At 51.7% G+C, this 16,054-nt stretch overlaps 2 protein-coding genes across 4 annotated transcripts in view; both read right to left on the bottom strand.

Annotated features, from left to right (window-relative positions):
- RFFL (ring finger and FYVE like domain containing E3 ubiquitin protein ligase) overlaps positions 1 to 4,094 on the bottom strand; it is a 31,309-nt gene extending 27,215 nt beyond the window's left edge. Inside the window, exon 1 of one of the 2 annotated variants that reach the window (XM_074922698.1) lies at positions 3,986 to 4,094. The gene's annotated coding sequence lies outside the window, so the exon portion shown is untranslated. The remainder of the gene's footprint in view (positions 1 to 3,985) is intronic. The other variant, XM_074922700.1, reaches the window with a different exon arrangement.
- A 1,544-nt stretch (positions 4,095 to 5,638) lies between these two features.
- RAD51D (RAD51 paralog D) lies at positions 5,639 to 13,444 on the bottom strand. Of its 2 annotated transcripts, none has more exons than XM_074923080.1 (10): positions 13,331 to 13,444; positions 12,052 to 12,113; positions 11,780 to 11,898; positions 10,927 to 11,008; positions 10,678 to 10,812; positions 10,162 to 10,257; positions 9,893 to 9,983; positions 8,961 to 9,031; positions 7,841 to 8,008; positions 5,639 to 7,128 (listed from the first exon to the last, which is right to left on the bottom strand). In XM_074923080.1, the coding sequence occupies exons 1-10, from the start codon at positions 13,410 to 13,412 to the stop codon at positions 7,045 to 7,047; spliced, it is 990 nt and encodes a 329-aa protein (XP_074779181.1). In that variant the 5' UTR covers positions 13,413 to 13,444; the 3' UTR covers positions 5,639 to 7,044. The 2 variants fall into 2 exon arrangements, with proteins under 2 accessions (XP_074779181.1, XP_074779180.1); XM_074923079.1 differs by lacking the exon at positions 13,331 to 13,444 and adding an exon at positions 12,223 to 13,320.
- Positions 13,445 to 16,054: the final 2,610 nt, after the last annotated feature.

Genomic DNA, 16,054 nt, shown 5'->3' on the forward strand with positions numbered 1-16,054 from the left:
TGTCGATTTTACAGATGTTGAGAAGAATAAACCGTGTCTCAGAAAGCAACAGTTCTTTTTAAAGGAAGTCCCTTATGGGAACATAATTTAAAAGGCCAAAACGGGCTTTCAGAGGTTAGAAGAAGCCATCTCTCAGGTCTGAGGAAATAGGCTGAGAAAGAAGGGAGAAACTAATACAGAATTTGTATTCTTGATCCGACAGTCATACTCTTTCTTAAAGAAAATTGTAAGTTTTCAACCTTGCGATGCTCTCTGAAGACTGAATAGTTGACTGCGGAGGGACATACCACCAGGTGGTTAAAAGATCTGGCATGCGGACAAGTTCCGTTCTGACATCAATTCAGCAGCAAATTCAGCGATTCTCCCCACCTGTGCAACACTTATCCATCCCTGCAGAGTGTTCTGTGCTCCCTGAATGCCAGCTGGTGCAAGTTCAACGTACTAATTTCTGGTTTCCTATAATGACAGGCCCTGGGAAACGAAGGAAAACAAGCTTGAGGCAGGGACAGGCAGGTACTATCAAGACTATTGACTGGAATTACTTTGGGGATCAGGAGACTGTCTGGGGTTTCGCAATAGAAGTGGGCAACCAGGGGAGGGCTGGAGAAACATTTGCACCACACAAATACATTTAAGTGCAGAGCACGAAGTGCAAGGCAGATAAATACCAGCGTCCTCCCAGCCCAGCAGACCTCACCATAGCACTGACCATAGCGCTTCCCTGAGAAGTTAGATCAGTCTTTGAGTATTTAGCCCACACCAGACTGCTAGCAATATTCAGGTAATTTAAAGCCATGCTGTGCTTGTAGTCAGAGCTCAGACTGCAGAGAAGTACCGAGGTCCCTCAGTTTTACTACCACGTACCAACAGGTCCTCTTTCCCTGGTCAGCAGCCATTCACATACAGTTGTGTCCGAAAAAGGGACACATGCACACAATTATCTGCATCTCACATTATCCTTCTGACTGCAAAGTGTTTTATTAAGCACCAGGTACTTGATTCATACTTTCTAATTTCTTATTTTTGAATCAGGCTCTGTATCCCTCAGGACTGGTCAAAGCCTTCAGAGAAGAGATGCTCTGAGATATCCTATATACTTATGAAAATGCACTCTTCCTATAAGGGATGGGAAGGTAGCCTAAACCTAAACACATTTTTTTCCTACGTGTATTAGAGTGAAACCAACACACACTAGATGAGGACAGCATTTTACCTGGCTAGACATGAGGACACAAAGCTGCAGCACCGGCTCAGACACATGGCCTGTCTAGCTCTATAGCCTGCCTCCAGCACAGGTCTAGGTGAGTCAGAGGCATGCACACAGATACAAGAACACCACAGCAGACGACTGCCTGAAAATCTGCTTACACCCTTCCACCATGCAAAAGCTAGTTCAAAGTCTAAAGCACAAGTTTTAATAACCCTTCTACATATAGCACTGCCAATTCAACTCAAATCCCGCTCTAGTCTGATCAAAGAGGCTCTAAATTGTTATCAATCCCTCTAAATTAACAACAATCCATGGCACAAAGTTGTGTAACAACAAGTGAAAATTACACAATTAAAAAAAACAGACCACACACACAAAGCCATACTGAAGTCAACTGCAATAAATAGAAAAACAAAGGTCTGGAGAAAAGAAGATAAATTCCTGTCAAACTCAACCAGTGACCACCAACCCCAAAATAGAATTGACATATATTATTCCTTTGTACTCTCATTGCAGAGTACTGCATTCAGCTCACATTTTAAGTTGACTCCCAAGAGCCCGATTGCATGTACCAGCCAACAAGACAGACTAAGCCTCATTGCAAGTCAGCCTACTATTTCTACCCTACAATTAAACACAATCCATAAATGATGACTTTAATCCGATTTAGAAAAAACTTGAGTAACTAAGCATCAACACACGAACAGCAATGTCAGGGCAATCAGCTTTTAATTAAAAGTTCAGTTGCTACCAGCAGAGTGGATATGCAAACAGAGAGTACTGCTGCCAGGTAACTGCACCAGGATTCACACAGGCAGAGAGAATTGCCCGTAATGGAAAACACAACAACAACCAAATTGTTGTTTCATCAGACCCAACTGTTCTACCAAAAGCAACTATGTTTACAAAGAATGAATACAAGATCCCCCTCCCCATCACTGTGAACATGGAACCTGTTACGGAGATAACAATACTTGACGGGTGGCAGTAGGTAAACGCAAGGAACTGGAATTTGTAAGAAAGAACATTTAAAAGCTCACAGATTTCTGTTCCACCGTCTAGCTCTGAAAAAAACAAGGTAACAGCAGAAATGACAAAGGGTTAATACTGTGTTTGTTTCATGCAATAACGTATAAGTCTTAATGATCACTTATCTTAAAACAGAAATGCATTTCATAGACAAAAATAATACAAATATACTAAAATAAGTTTTGAAATACAACCCACTACAACGTAAACACACAAAAAATGACAACTTATAATGCACCTGTCATTTCCCATACAAATGAAATAGATTTATAAAATCCTTTTTTAGTTCTCCACAGGTTTTTTTTACGAATTCCATCATTAGGTTAGAAAGAACAGAAAACTGCCACAAGTTCCTACGCTGCTGTGAAACAGTTCTCCAAAAACAACATTCAAGACCTCCTGTGCTACCCACGGAAGATACGTTCTGTGTCAGAGAGGAGGAAGTGAGCTCAAACAAAACACGTAAACAAAACCTTTTTATTTCTCAGCAAATTAAACATTACCCCGAGCATATCTTAGTCAAAGAACCATAAAACTAGAACATTCCTATCTACACTTCAATATTATGCTTATCTCTACAGTGGCTAAGTAAGCCTGGCCATCCTTGCAGTGTTTGAAAAAACACGTGGAACTATCAAGTGCAACAGCTTATTTATCATACAGTTGTAACATTGAGCACATTCTGCCTTAGCTGTTTTGCCAAGTACCTGATCTGTAAAGGCTCAGACTGGACTGCGTGCACGTTCGAACGCCCTGCAGAGAGTTTACATTTATTAACCTGTAATCACATACTGCAATACTGGTAAGAAACCAATTTGGTGATGTGTCAACACTTTCTCCACAGGAAACACCTTGACCAGCTTACAGGAACAAACTGTTCTGGAGAACACTTGAGTACTTTTATCTTCTGAACTCCTTTCCCTTCTGTGGCAAAGGAAGGACTTGCATAGCTTTCACTTTGCCGTATGACCCCGATTTTGAGCAGAAGCGGGGCAGAGTTCCTCATTACGAAAATAACTCGGGTCCTTGCCACCAAGGAAGCATCTTCCACCCTAGGGGGTCTATCACCGCACCAAACAAATCAGTACCTTAGACATATTAAAATGCAAAGAGACAACTTAAGCAAAGAGCTGTACTGCAGGCTGGCACTTGGCCAGAATTCCTCCGTTCTCACAGCATTTTGAGCAGAATAACCTACTAAACCTCAGAGTGCCTTTGGGAGCATAACTCAGAAAAGGAAATCGTTTCTGAACGCTGCTTCCTAAGCAAGAGTAATGAAACTGTGCCCGAGTCCCCCCCACCCTCGCTCGGGACACCCTGCGAGTGCTCCCTGTGAGGGACCCTCTTCACCCGTCCCCCCAAAACTACCATCCAGGCGCTCGCAGCCCCCTGCCAACCCCTCCCCGTCCCCCTGCCAGTCCCGGTCTGAGCAGCCCCATTCTCCCTGCCCCACGTCCCCCCACACCTCACAAGCGGTTCCCCCGCCCCTCAGCAACCCCCAGCGGCCACCCCACCGCCTCACGGCCCCCACATTTAACCGCCCCCATTACCCCATGCACCCTCCCTACTCTGTCAGCACCCCCACACCCCCCAACGGCAGCACCTCCCTCACTGCCCCACACCCCCCAAAACCCTCGTGGCCCCCCCAAAGTCCTCACGCAACCCCTCAACCTGGCACCCCCCCCTAAAAAAAAAAATAATCCCTGGCAGCGCCCCCAAACACTAGCAACGCCCCAACCCCCTCACCTGCCTTCGGCAGCCCCGTCCCGGAGAGGGCGGCCGGGCCGGGGTCGGCCCCGAGCCCCCCGCGGCGGCGGCAGCGCTATGGCAACTGCCCACCGCGGCGGCGGCCACCGAGACGCCGGCCAGAGCGGCGGCCAGCGAGCGGCGGGCTAGAGGGGACCGGGCGGCCTGCGCCCCCCGGCGGCGCGGCGGCTCCCCGGGCGCCTCAGGAAGCCGAGGGGCAGCGCCGCCCGCGGGGAGAGCGGCGCCAGGGCCGCGGGGTGCGGGGACCCGGGGGGGGGGTCCCCTGTTTGCTTCTGCGCGCAGAGAGCTTGGCTGCATTCGCGGGAAGCACACATATACACAGAGGTACACGAAAACATAGACATATGTATACACAGATACACATAAACATACACTTACATGTGTATTTTAGACATCTCGAGCACAACTGAGCCCTCAGTGCCAAACGGAATGAATCCCCACTGCTTGGGACGAGAGGTGCCCTGTCTGCCCTAGAATGGGTTTTATCACCCCACCCCAGCCTTTCCCAGAGTTTTCCAGCTGATTTAGGCAACGGGAAGGAGCAGGGAGAGGGGACGATCCCACGTGCGCTGGCACAGCCAGGCTCTGGGTTGGAGAAGTGCCTGCCCGAGCACGGAGGAGAAAAGCTGAATTAGGATATTTAGGTCAGAAACTCTTTTCAGCCTAATTTTACTATGCAAATTTAGGGCAAATCAGCTTGAGCAAGAAGTCAAGTTTTTCCAGATCGGGTAATAGATTCCCGCAGCCTGAACCTTTCTGCTGTCCCCACAGCAACACCTTCCCCGTGGCAGCCAGAAATTCAGGATGCCACCACCACCTCGCACACATGCTACCTACCTCAACAGCGAAGAGGAGCTGCCACCCAAAGCTCAGCCGTGCCCTGTATCACTCCATCCTCCCTGACCTATCCAGGTGTTTCCCAAGCAACTGTAAAACTCCCACAGCTGCAATTAGCTGATTGCCAAGGAGAGACAATCCCCCCAGATGATGGCTATGCTGGGAAGCCTGGGATGGGTGGCTTTGGAGGAGCACAGCCAGTGTGTCCTCGCCTTTCACCGGTCTCTTCCCAACTGAGTGGCACCGTCCTGGTTGAATCACCATCCCATGACTGCTCCCCGGTGACTAAGTGCAAGAGTGGAGTTTCTTCTGTCATTTCCCCAGGGCCACGGCAAAGATGCTCACTAGGCACATGGCTGGTCTCACACCAAGGCTGATGCAGAGTTCAAAGCAGGCTGTTCCCCATCTCATCCTCCTGCTAGTTTGGGGGAGGAGACAGTGAGAAAGCACCCTTGGTTCAAATATAACCAAAGAAGTTTCTGTTTGGCTTCTCCTCTGCTCCACACTCCCCTGCAAGAGCTTTGCTTCCCCTACAGAACGTCAGAAAGAGATAAAATAGTACTGCAGAGTTTTGGTTGAAATTTGTGTGTGCCAGCTCTTTATTCACAGCTTCAAGAGACACAAGCAGCTAAATTTTCTGCTTGTAAGGACCAGCCCCATCAGCACATGTCTCCAGCAGACAGGAAAACCATCCTCCTCCTTGCTCCAAGCAGCCAGGCTGCAACTCCAGGGGCCAAACCTCCCCTACCAAGCTTGGAAAAGCCAGAAATGCAAATAAAACCACAATTTTTAAATACATTTATTTTTATTTAAAACAGTTTAATGGTATAGCTCATGTTGCTTGGGATGTTCCCTTCTTTGGGCAGGACTTGCTGGGAGCGAGTGGGGTGGGACCTGCCTCATAAATCACAGCCCTCGGAGCACCAGGAGCTCAATTTCAGAGGCTCTGACAGATGTGCAAAACAAGGATCTGAGCTGAGACCTGGCACTGCCTCGGGGAAACCAACATGTGTACTGACATACCCCTTTTAGCTGCCCCTTCTCTACACCAGCCATTTACCTAGGAATACGGGGCTGTACAGTGTTATGTCTACTTTGAAGAAAGTAGCACCCAAATTCTGGCAAAATCAGACTCCTCTTTGTCCAGCAGAGCCTTAGAAGGCTCCAGAAGCTGTACTGCTGTGTTATTAGTTTAATAAGCACACCCTGATGAGTCCCAGCCCCCACAATCTACATCAGCAGAAATACAAGCCATAGCTCAGCTCACTGGCCAAGGAGGTTTCCTATTAAGCAGGAGATGAGGGTGTCTAAGACATGTGGGATCAAGAGGCCATGATCCATCACAGTCTCCCATCTTCTCCCTGCACTGCACAAGCACCCAGGAGGTTGCCCAAAGCAGGTGAAAAGCACAGGAGCAAGGAGAGATTATTTTAAACTTCACCACATACAACTGAGTAGGTCCTTAAGCATCAGCAGGGCCAGCTGGTGTCAGTCAGGACTCATCCACCACAGCTGATCCACATGATAACCATCAATTAACACCAGTTTTTTATGCAACATAGTAATGCCCCCAAAGCACCAGCAGTTCCCTAGAGGGTCTGGAGTTACTCTGGGGAGAAGGTCAGATCAAGCAAGGGATTACATTCCAGCTCATTAACAGCCTGTTCCACTCCACTGACTAGGGACTAAACCTCAACATTTTAGTTAACAGCGGTCACTGTTAATTGAATTCTAGCTCTCAACAACCACAGCACCATGCAACATCTTGTTTTCATTTCTGAATTAAGATCACTGTGGGCTGGCCAAGAAGGATCAGAGCTCTGGGACCTGTGGGCAGGGAGTTATGTGGGGAACAAACCCACCATGAGAAGTCATGGGCTTGTGCAGGGACCTGCCAGCTGGTCCCAAGCCAACACCTTAGAACAAGGCTGGCTCTGCTGGTTGAAGACAAGCCTGCAGCAGAGAGGACCTGGTTGCCATGCTGCCCACACAGCCCAGCCACTGTGGGCTGTATCTGCTGAGGCAAGGAGATCTCTGGGGAACCCCACACTCATTTTCTCCCCAGCACAGAAGAACGAGAGTTTCTTCATGTTGGTCCTTCCCAGGCTGCAGGACTCTGAGGCAGTCTATAAAACCTTCAGTGTGCTTGCCTGCTGTTTTTGCAGCTCTCATGGACCTTGACACTTGCTTTTCCACCTCCATCAGAGACCCTGCGTAGGTGTTGCTGGGCTCAGCTCCTGCACGTGACTGTTTCCAATATCCACTTCCACCTGTATCCCTGTTGGCTGTAAGGAGAAACAGAGAGGAGCTTAACCTCACACCGCTGGGACTCCAGGGGCAAACCTGTACATCGGTCCACCTGCCCCAGAACCAAAAATCCGCAATTACATCCCCCTGAGAATTTCTTTCTGCTGGTGCTCTCATTTTAACTGGGTCTGCTGAACACAGAGTTACAAATGGAGAATGCAATTTAGTAAAGAAAGAACATCTTGCTCCAAGATATCCCCAGACACACTATCATTTAGCACATCCAGGATGCGTTTCACTGCCCAGCACACCACCACATCCAAACCCATTTGGATCAGGGCGCAGAGCGAGCTCAGGGCCGGGAGCCTCAGGCAGCGCTGCCTCGTACGTAGGCAGGATCCAAGCCAAAGTCACCTCTCTGCAGGTGTCTGACCCAGCTCCGTGGGATCCTCACTGCCCACACGCGATCAGGAGAGCGAGACAAGCACAAGGAACACAATGACCTGGATTGGAAGTGGTGCCACTCCTTTAACATGCCTATAAATACAAGCTCAGGTTGCTGGGAACAGATGCTCTTCTCTTCCACAGCAGGCGACCAGGCTGCATTTGCTCCTCTCCCATTGCCATGGGTCACCCTGTGAGGCCTGATCCTGCCCTCTCCCCAGCAGGAGCCATCCTCTGCTCCAAAGCCAGGTCCACATCACACAGCTTCTTCTCCATTCCCAGAGGGAGCGGTCCAGGGAGCCTCACCTGCCGCGATGACTTTGCCAAGGAAGCGATGCGCTGCGTGGTGGCTTTCTCCCAAGTGGCTTCTTTGCTCTCTAGCAGCACCCGGGTGCTGGGAACGAAACTCCAGGAGCGGCCGAGGGCTGGCTTCAGTTGGCCAGTGCTGCTGTCCCTTGTCACCTGGTTAGTCACCTGCAGCACAAACAGGCTTGTCAGTGCCCAGGAAAAGCTGTGCCACTCGGTGTAATGAAACACTGGAGATCACCAGGAGATAATGACCAGACTCTACTTCTATGAAGTTTTTTCTTCTCCATCCTGAGCCCTTCTTCTTGGCATACCCACACCATCCCCTCTAACCATAACCCATGCAACTGTCCCAGACACACACTCAGGTAACGTCACCCTGTGCTGACAGACATGTACTTTACAAGCTGCAGTGAATCCTGGGGCCAAAGCCACCTGCAAAGTTTAACTTGGAGCATTCCAAGCATCCTTCCAGGCACTCCATCCTTGTCACTTTATTGCTAATCAGAGCAAAGGACAGGACTGTCTCAAGGACTTACAGTGCCAGGTTCAGCAGATTACCATTTTCTCTTGTGGCCTTCCCAATATAAACACATTAACTGTGGTCTCAGCAACCTGTCTGGGTGCACTGAAGCAAATGCAATCGCTTGGCCAAGAGCTGAGGAAGACTAGAGCAGGGCCTCTTCCAGTCCCCAGCTCCTTCTGGATGATTCAAGGCCCTGCAGTTCCTGCAAGGTAACTAATCAAGAGGTTACTTATTGAGCTGGCCAGCCCCTTAAATGAATGGTGTTCTACCAAAAATAAATACAACCAACCTTTCAATCTGTCTGTACTTAACTCTACCTTGCTCAATCGAGTGAATGCTTTGTTGGCTGAGGACAGCAATAAAAGCAGACAGCAAATCAGCCCCATTCTTGCTCCACACTTGCTGGAACAAGACATCTGCAGGCTGCAGAGAAGCAGAGCTACGTTGGGGAGCAGAGCACTGTGGGATGCAGGCCTCTTCCTCCTGCCTAGCTGGGAGCAGTGTCCCCTCCTTCCCAGGGGCTCCAAGGCTTCTCCAGGGCTCCTCACCATGGCACGTGCCAGCACACAAACGACAAGGCACAGCAACACTCACCACAACAGCAAGGCTGAACTCCCTGGCCAGTGTCTTCAGCTCCCTGGCTAGCTGCATCATGATGGCTAAACCTGGAGGAGGACAAAGCATTTGGGTGTTTGCGGATCAACCCTCAAAGTGCATCTTGGAAGCAGGTGACATCTAGATTTGCATAAGCACCAGATTTAGTGCCAGTGTGGGTGTTCAGGGACACCTTCCACCCATTTCCCTTACCAGCACCCCAATGTACCCATTGCACCTGCACACTCCAGAGTACCTTGGACGAATGGATGTGTCACAGACAGACCAACCCCCAAATTGTCCCACTCCTTCCTTTCCCATCTTTAAAGCCCTGAGGCCAAAAAACCCTACAAAAGCACCAGGAGCTCCAGACAATGCTGGCCAGGTTGGTTTAATGGGCACAGGACCCATCTCTCCAGCTCACAGCTAGGATCCTACAGTCTGTGGCTGTGAGGGGACCTTCTGCAATAGCACTGGCTGTCACCCAGGTGTGTAAGACCCTATGGAAGGTGTTTGAAGGGCCTCCTTGGTATCTTAGACAGCAAAAATCCCCTCACTCCTGATTTATGGTCCTTTCTGGCAGAAAGAGCCTCAGGGGAGCTTTGCAGAACGTGCCAGCAACCACGATGTATCTGTGACACTGTAAACAGAGGTTTTAACCTGTGAGCAAACAGTTCAGTGCCTCCTCTGTCCCCCAGCTAGGTTTCAGACCACCAGCATGAGCTTGCACAGCCACAGCCAGCTTGAATGTTTGCCAAAAACACTGCAGACAGACTCCCCTTTTATACAGTTTGCAAAGAAAAAGCTGGGAACATTTGCACCCACATCCGTCCTGCCCCAGCCCCAGGCACAGCACACGTGGGAGGAAGATGCTTTTCAGGACAAGCAGAGAGGTCTGCAACCTCATGGCACATCCTGACGAAGCAGCTCACCCTCTGACTGCTTGCCACCCAGCAGCGGGTAAACCACAGCCGAGACAGAGTCAATCACCACGATCTTGAGAGGTCCCGTGGAGCTCACGACCTGAAAGAAGGTGTACAATGTGGAATAACAAATCCAGCAGTTTTGGAGGTCTTGAGCTGTGCAGAGGTTCAGATGTTCCCAGGACAGGGTTATCTGGTGTCACTCGTCAGGTGCACAAACCCTACTACCCTCCTTGTAGTTCTGAGGAAGGGAGAGGGGCCCAGACCCTCGCTCCTACCTGCTGGGAGAGGCGATCCCGCAGCTCCTGCAATGCGCTCAGCATTTCATAGATGTTGAACACACGAACCACCTGGATCCGCTGCAGAGCCTCCAGCTGTGGCACAAACCAGCATCAGCAAGAGCCTTACCCCCTCCAGGACTTGTTATATTCCTCCTGCCCCAGCTGCTACCAGCTCTTTGCATTTATACCATGCCATAGAGCCAGGGACCCCTCTTTCTTCCATGTTTGCCTCCACCCCATGAACACTGTTGTCCCATGGAGGAAGCAATGCAGACTGAGCTCAGGGAGTGAAACTGTGAGCAGCTACAGCAAGGCTTCCCCTTCTCCACAAGAAAATAAAGAAAGTGCAGTATCTGTCCCTGAGCGCAGCACCTACCGGACCATGAGAGAAAGAGTTTGGACCCAGTAAAGCCCATGGGGACAAAGGCAGAGCTGGACAGACAAACCATCTCTGCAGGCAAGAGCCAAGAGAGTTTTAGGGCAAGTGGAGGGACCAGATCATGGGGAACTTGCCTGCTCTTCCTTGTCCTCTGCCTGGGCTTGAAGCATCTGGTAGAGACGGGAGGCAGTGAACCCCCCTGTGGAGTCGAGAAACAAGACGGGCTGCTTGAGGCCTAGAGACACACTGGCTGCAATGCCCAGGCACACCTGGAAAGGGAGGGACAGGGTGTCAGCCAGCGCTCCCAGGTCCCTCTGCTTCACATGCCCAAAGGCATCATCTTCAGCCTTGAGGTCCTCTCCCCTCTCCTCTGTCCCACTCACCTGTGTCTTCCCACTGCCTGGTGCTCCCATGAGCTCTGTCACCTCCCCTGTGTACAGCCCGGAGTCCAGCAGCTGGTCCAGGCTATGGGTTGAACACAAGGTGGGATTATCAACACCCCTTCAGCCAGAATGGCAGGGGCATCAGGAAACAGCAGTCCTCAGAAATTTGTCCCTAGAGTCCCCTTCCCAAATGCAGACAAGCACCTTAGGCTCTGCTCCTTCCCTCCCATCTTCCCTCTCCACATTGTGGACAACAACAGATCTGCAGTGGGGGGGCTACAAGAGGACAGTCCTGAGCTGGAGATGAGCTATGGTCCTGGGAGCTGAATACTCAGGGTTTCTCTGTGGAGTCACTGTAACAACCCAGGGAGGAGACAGGGGAAAAGAAAACATAAGGACATGCAATACAGTAACTCATTTCCATGCCTGATCTAGACAATTTGGACCGTCATCACTCAACAGTCTTCCCAGGTCCATAACCCTCCTCTCTGGAGCCCTCAAGGGAGAGGCTGAAGGCATCATGTTGTCTAGTCTAAAGTGAGACACACAACCACCTCCCAAAAGGCGTGCAGGCTCTCGCAAGGCCAAGAGCAGTGTCATTCCCTCAAAGGAAACAGACCAGCTGGCTTTGCAACCACAGGACATGAAGAATAATCATCTCTTGCTCACAAAAGGCACAGCCAGGCTGCAGCTGTTAAGTTTTTAAAACAGCTGCTGGGGGTGGTCGGGACACCACTGGGTCTGCTCAGGGCATCACCACACTGAAATCCAAATCCTGCACTGCACAACCATGGCCTTTGGCAGCAAGCCCAGCCCTGGGCAGACCAGCTGGCTTGCCAGGTGATGTACCCACCTCGGGCTCCCAGTGGGCAGGATGGCTGTGGAGCTCTTGAGCTCCTCATAGAGGTCTGCTCCGTTGGTGGGGAAGGCAGAGAACTGGGCCAGGAGCACACGTCTCACTGCAACCAGCGCCTGGTGGACAGAGAGATTTCTGGAAATGGGACTGAGGAAGTCCAGGGCCAACATCTGCTGCAGAAGGTTCCTCCAGACAGGCCCATCTGAGACATAAGATGAACAGCTCTGAGCTCCCCATTAATCTGCCAGAATTTAGGAGTCACCCATTACCTTGTAAGACACGGAACACTTCTGGGCAATGTCCTCCAGGTCTGATGACACAAAGTCTACCACTGCATGAGGGACAAGAAGTTAGATGACAAACCTGGACAGATCACACACACCAAAGAGACAACCAGCTTAGACAAAATCTGCCTGTACCAACAGGCAAAATGTCAGCACCTTCTGCCAACAGTTCAAGTGGATGAGCAGGACGTCCCATAAAATGGGGTATCAGAATTATTCCTCCAAGATGGCCCCATCACTCACCGCAAAACAAACTGTTTCTTGCAAAACAGACCAGGGAGAGAAGCTGGTAAAAATCCTCTCTATTTTGATCAAGAGCTGCCCAGTGCCATTTGATAGCTGGGGCCAGTCAAAAGAGTCCCCTTCTGCCAGTGTGCCACGATCTCAGGGGACTAGTGACGGACCCAAAGTGTCAGCCCTGAGTATGTCAGGAAGGGCTAAAGCCACAGAAATTAGAAGAAATAGTGGCCCCATCTCTGCTCTCAGGAACCACTCCAAGATTCATTTTTTCAGGTAGATGTGTATGTTATGGGTTGAAAAAAACCAGTAAAAAATTTTTCTCATCGGGAAAACAAAGATTACAAGATCCATAGCTCCAGCACCCACAGGATCTCACAGACTCCATTTAACGAGAATAACATGGGGTTTTTCTCAACACAAATCCAGTTTCTCGGAGCAAGTAAAAAATCCACCTGAAGTCTTTTCCTTCCTCCCCAAGAGCAGGTGCCCAGGGTGCAGTATGCCAGGAGCCTGTGCATTTTTCAGAGGGAAAAATGCACAAACCATCCCAAAATACCTTCTAAAAGCCGTAACTGATCATCGCTCAAAGATCCCCAACACTCCCCATCCCAACACTCTCCTGCTCCTATAGAGAACTCCTGACTCATCATATCCACCCAGGGGCACCCAGAAGACATCCGGCAAGGAGGAGACGGCAGAGATATTGGACCAAAACCACCCTCCCAGGGTGGGGGGGGTGCGGGCACGGGGCCCGGAGCCGCAGCCCCCCAGGCTCCTGGGGTCAGTGCTCATGGCAGACAACCTGCACCCCCCCCTCCCTTTCGCTGTTGGGGCTCTAAGAAAACTCCCCACTGCAGCTTCTGGGCTGGAAGCCAAAGCCACAGAGGGTTTGTTCCAGGGGCTGTCCCACTGCCCAGTCCCCCCGGGCTGGCAGATGTGTCCTGCACTGGGGGAGAGCGCGGTGCCACCCGCAGCGTGCAGGGGATGGCGTTCCCCAGCCCGAGACCCGCTGCCGCCCCGTTACCCGTCCTGATGCCGCTGGCCCGGAGAAGCTGGATCATCTCCTCGGTGAGGCCAGGGCAGAGCCCAGCCCGCAGGACCACCATGTCCTCGGCCGCCCCCAGGACGGAGCGCGGCGGGGCCGGCAGAGGAGAGGAGACCCGGCGGAGATGGAGAGCGGAGGTGGCACCGGCCTGGCGGGGCCGTGCCCGCCCCTGGAGATACACACGCTGGGGAGCTGCTGCCCGGCCTGGGGGGGGCGGGGGGTCACGGCGAGCGTTTAGTTTCCCTTTAGGGGATCTAAAACCAAACAGCTCCGCCGGCAGCTCGCGGGCCGCATCCTCCAGCGGAGCCCTTCGGGGCTGACGGGCCCCACGATGGGTTCCCCACCCCGTCCTCACCGCCCGACGTACCCCACATGCACCCCCGGCCCCCCCGGGGAACCCCAAACTGGGCTGGGCCGGGCCCTTCCTGCTTCCTGCCGGCAGCGGAAGGGCCGGGCAGGGCTCGTCCGCACCCCGACCGCGGCTGCACGGCCGGGATCCAGCCTAACCCCCCCCAACCCCCCCGGCCGCCGCCAGCCGCCCCCCGGCCACCGCCACCTCCCCCCGGCCACCGCCACCCTCCCCCCGAGGGGCCGCGCAGGGTTTTCCTGCCCTCGGCCTCCGCCGGCCCCGGCAAAGCCCCTGCGAGCAAACGGGCTGTTACCCTAAATCCGGACTTAAAAGAACCCTCTAAGCTTAGTTTGAAGTTTTAGAAGGGCAGGCGTCTGCACTGCAGCGCTGGAGGCACGGGGGATCCCCCCACCTGACGTGATGCCGAAACACAAAGGCACGCTTATTATATACAATTTTTTAAAAATGAATATTCATGTAATTTCTGAAAAGTACACACCTATTCCCAGAGAATCTAATGCATATGTTAATGCACTGTGCGACAGTACTAAAATTTGGGGAAGGGTCTCTGAGGGGCTTCCACGGGGGGCTCTGCGGTGGTCCCCAGTGGTTGTTCAGGAGGTGTCTCTCATTCCTTTCCATGAACTCTGAGTCTTTTTTTCATGTAAGATCTTGTCTTGGCTCATTGCTCTGTCTGTAAAGTTTCTCAGCTTTCTTATCTTTGGCTCCCACAGGTGTCTGCTGGTTCCTCTGCCCTGTCCTGGATGTACCCGTCACAGTGGCAAAAATTATGTCCTTGGGTGCGTTCTTGTCTGAGGCCCCTTACAGCAACGAGCACCAACGGCTTGTGGGCATCAGGGCCTCCCGGTGAGGAAAAACCTCTCCTGCTGCTGGCACCCAAGGGTGCTCCTGGAAGGGCAGACAGGGGTCTTCAGCTCGCAGCACAGCCTGATACCAGCAGGGACACTGGGGAGCACCTGGCAGGACCAGAGCCTGCTTGGGAGTTGGAGTAAAGAAAACAAAAATGAGAGCTCTCCCTTATCTGCAGCAGCTCCCACGCACCAGCTGTCTATAAATGACCATTAGCACATGTACCAACGCCACCACAGCTCCCAGGCTCCATCAGTAACAGATCCAGAGCCTGGGCTGGCTGGTTTTGGGGGCCTGGTGCTCGGGAGAATCAAGCAACTTAGTTTAAAAATTGAGACAGGCTGAAGAAGTAGGTGTTAGAAGTGTGGCTACTCCAGTCTTTTCTTGCAGAGCTCTGGTTCTGAACAGGGCTTGATTTGCTTTTAAAAATGTAGTTTGTGTTCAGAGCTGGGTTCTCTGCTGCTGGTGTGGCTGGGCAGACCCTTGGTCTGCTGCAGAGCTGGTGAGGTTTGAGTGCTTGCTGATGCGAGTAGGAAAAAACTCTTTAATTTTAAGTTCTGAAGTTATTTCAGAGATGAACCGGAGTGCTATGCAAACACTTTAACTGCCCTAAACTTCCATTAGGAGTTTGAGGGAAGCTCTGAAAAGGATGGTGTGCAGCTTCACTCCATGGAGAAGGTCTCTGACGCTGTGTTGGAGAAAAGCTCAAGCCCTGGGTGCCGAGTACAGCGACCTCCACAGCCTTGCTCTTGCTTTTGAGATGCTGAGCTCATCCTGGGATATTCTGGAGGGTAATTTCACCATGGACCTTGCCAGCTCTCTGCAACGTCCTGGTTTAGATGGTGGCTTGGAGCTGTGGTGTAAGGTGGGAACCCAGGACTGGGTTTGGCAAGACTCATCAGCCAGTGCTTGCAGTTGGGGTTACAGGGTGGAAGATGAAGGCGCATGGGGGGGGTCTTCGCGGCCCCTCAGGCGGGGAGAGCTCTGGCCCCAACGGGGCTCGCTGCAGGGGGAGCCTGGGGGCTGACCCCTCCCTGACTGCCTGGGGCTTGAATTTCCCTAGGAAAAGCGTTTTTGGTTTGGTTTATTTTGTTGGGTTTTTTTTTTTGCTTTCTCAGCTGAGACCTGAAGAGGGCCCCCGGCACTCACTGCTGAGGTTGCCGGGGCAGGGAGCCAGGCTGCCCTCTCTGCCCCTGCCTGCCCCTCCAGGGGCTGTCACAGAGCATTAAAACATCTGCTCCAGCTGTGCAAAGGCACAGGGATAAGGTAACTCCCGGGGTACCCCTATCCTGGGAAGCTGCTCTTCTTCCTGACTGGTCTGGTGTAATCACCGATACCCCATCCCAAAAATACAGACTAAAGGGAGCTCAGGCTACTCTTAGCTCTGTCTTGGACATTAGCAGCATCAGCACAATTTTATTTTGTTAATTAGTTTACTTAAGTACCTCCAGTGCTGCTGCTTGTGAAAATGAAGACTTTATTCT

This window comes from Athene noctua, chromosome 19, assembly GCF_965140245.1.
Source record: "Athene noctua chromosome 19, bAthNoc1.hap1.1, whole genome shotgun sequence".
NCBI lineage: Eukaryota > Metazoa > Chordata > Aves > Strigiformes > Strigidae > Athene > Athene noctua.

Excerpts from the sequence above, each read along its gene's own strand:
- RAD51D (XM_074923080.1), bottom strand. The coding sequence starts at position 13,412 with ATGGTGGTCCTGCGGGCTGGGCTCTGCCCTGGCCTCACCGAGGAGATG. Across the intron at positions 10,813-10,926 it reads CAGGCAGTGGGAAGACACAG|GTGTGCCTGGGCATTGCAGC; the intron begins GTGAGTGGGACA and ends CTCCCTTTCCAG. Across the intron at positions 9,032-9,892 it reads GGGTGGCAAGCAGTCAGAGG|GTTTAGCCATCATGATGCAG; the intron begins GTGAGCTGCTTC and ends GTCCTCCTCCAG.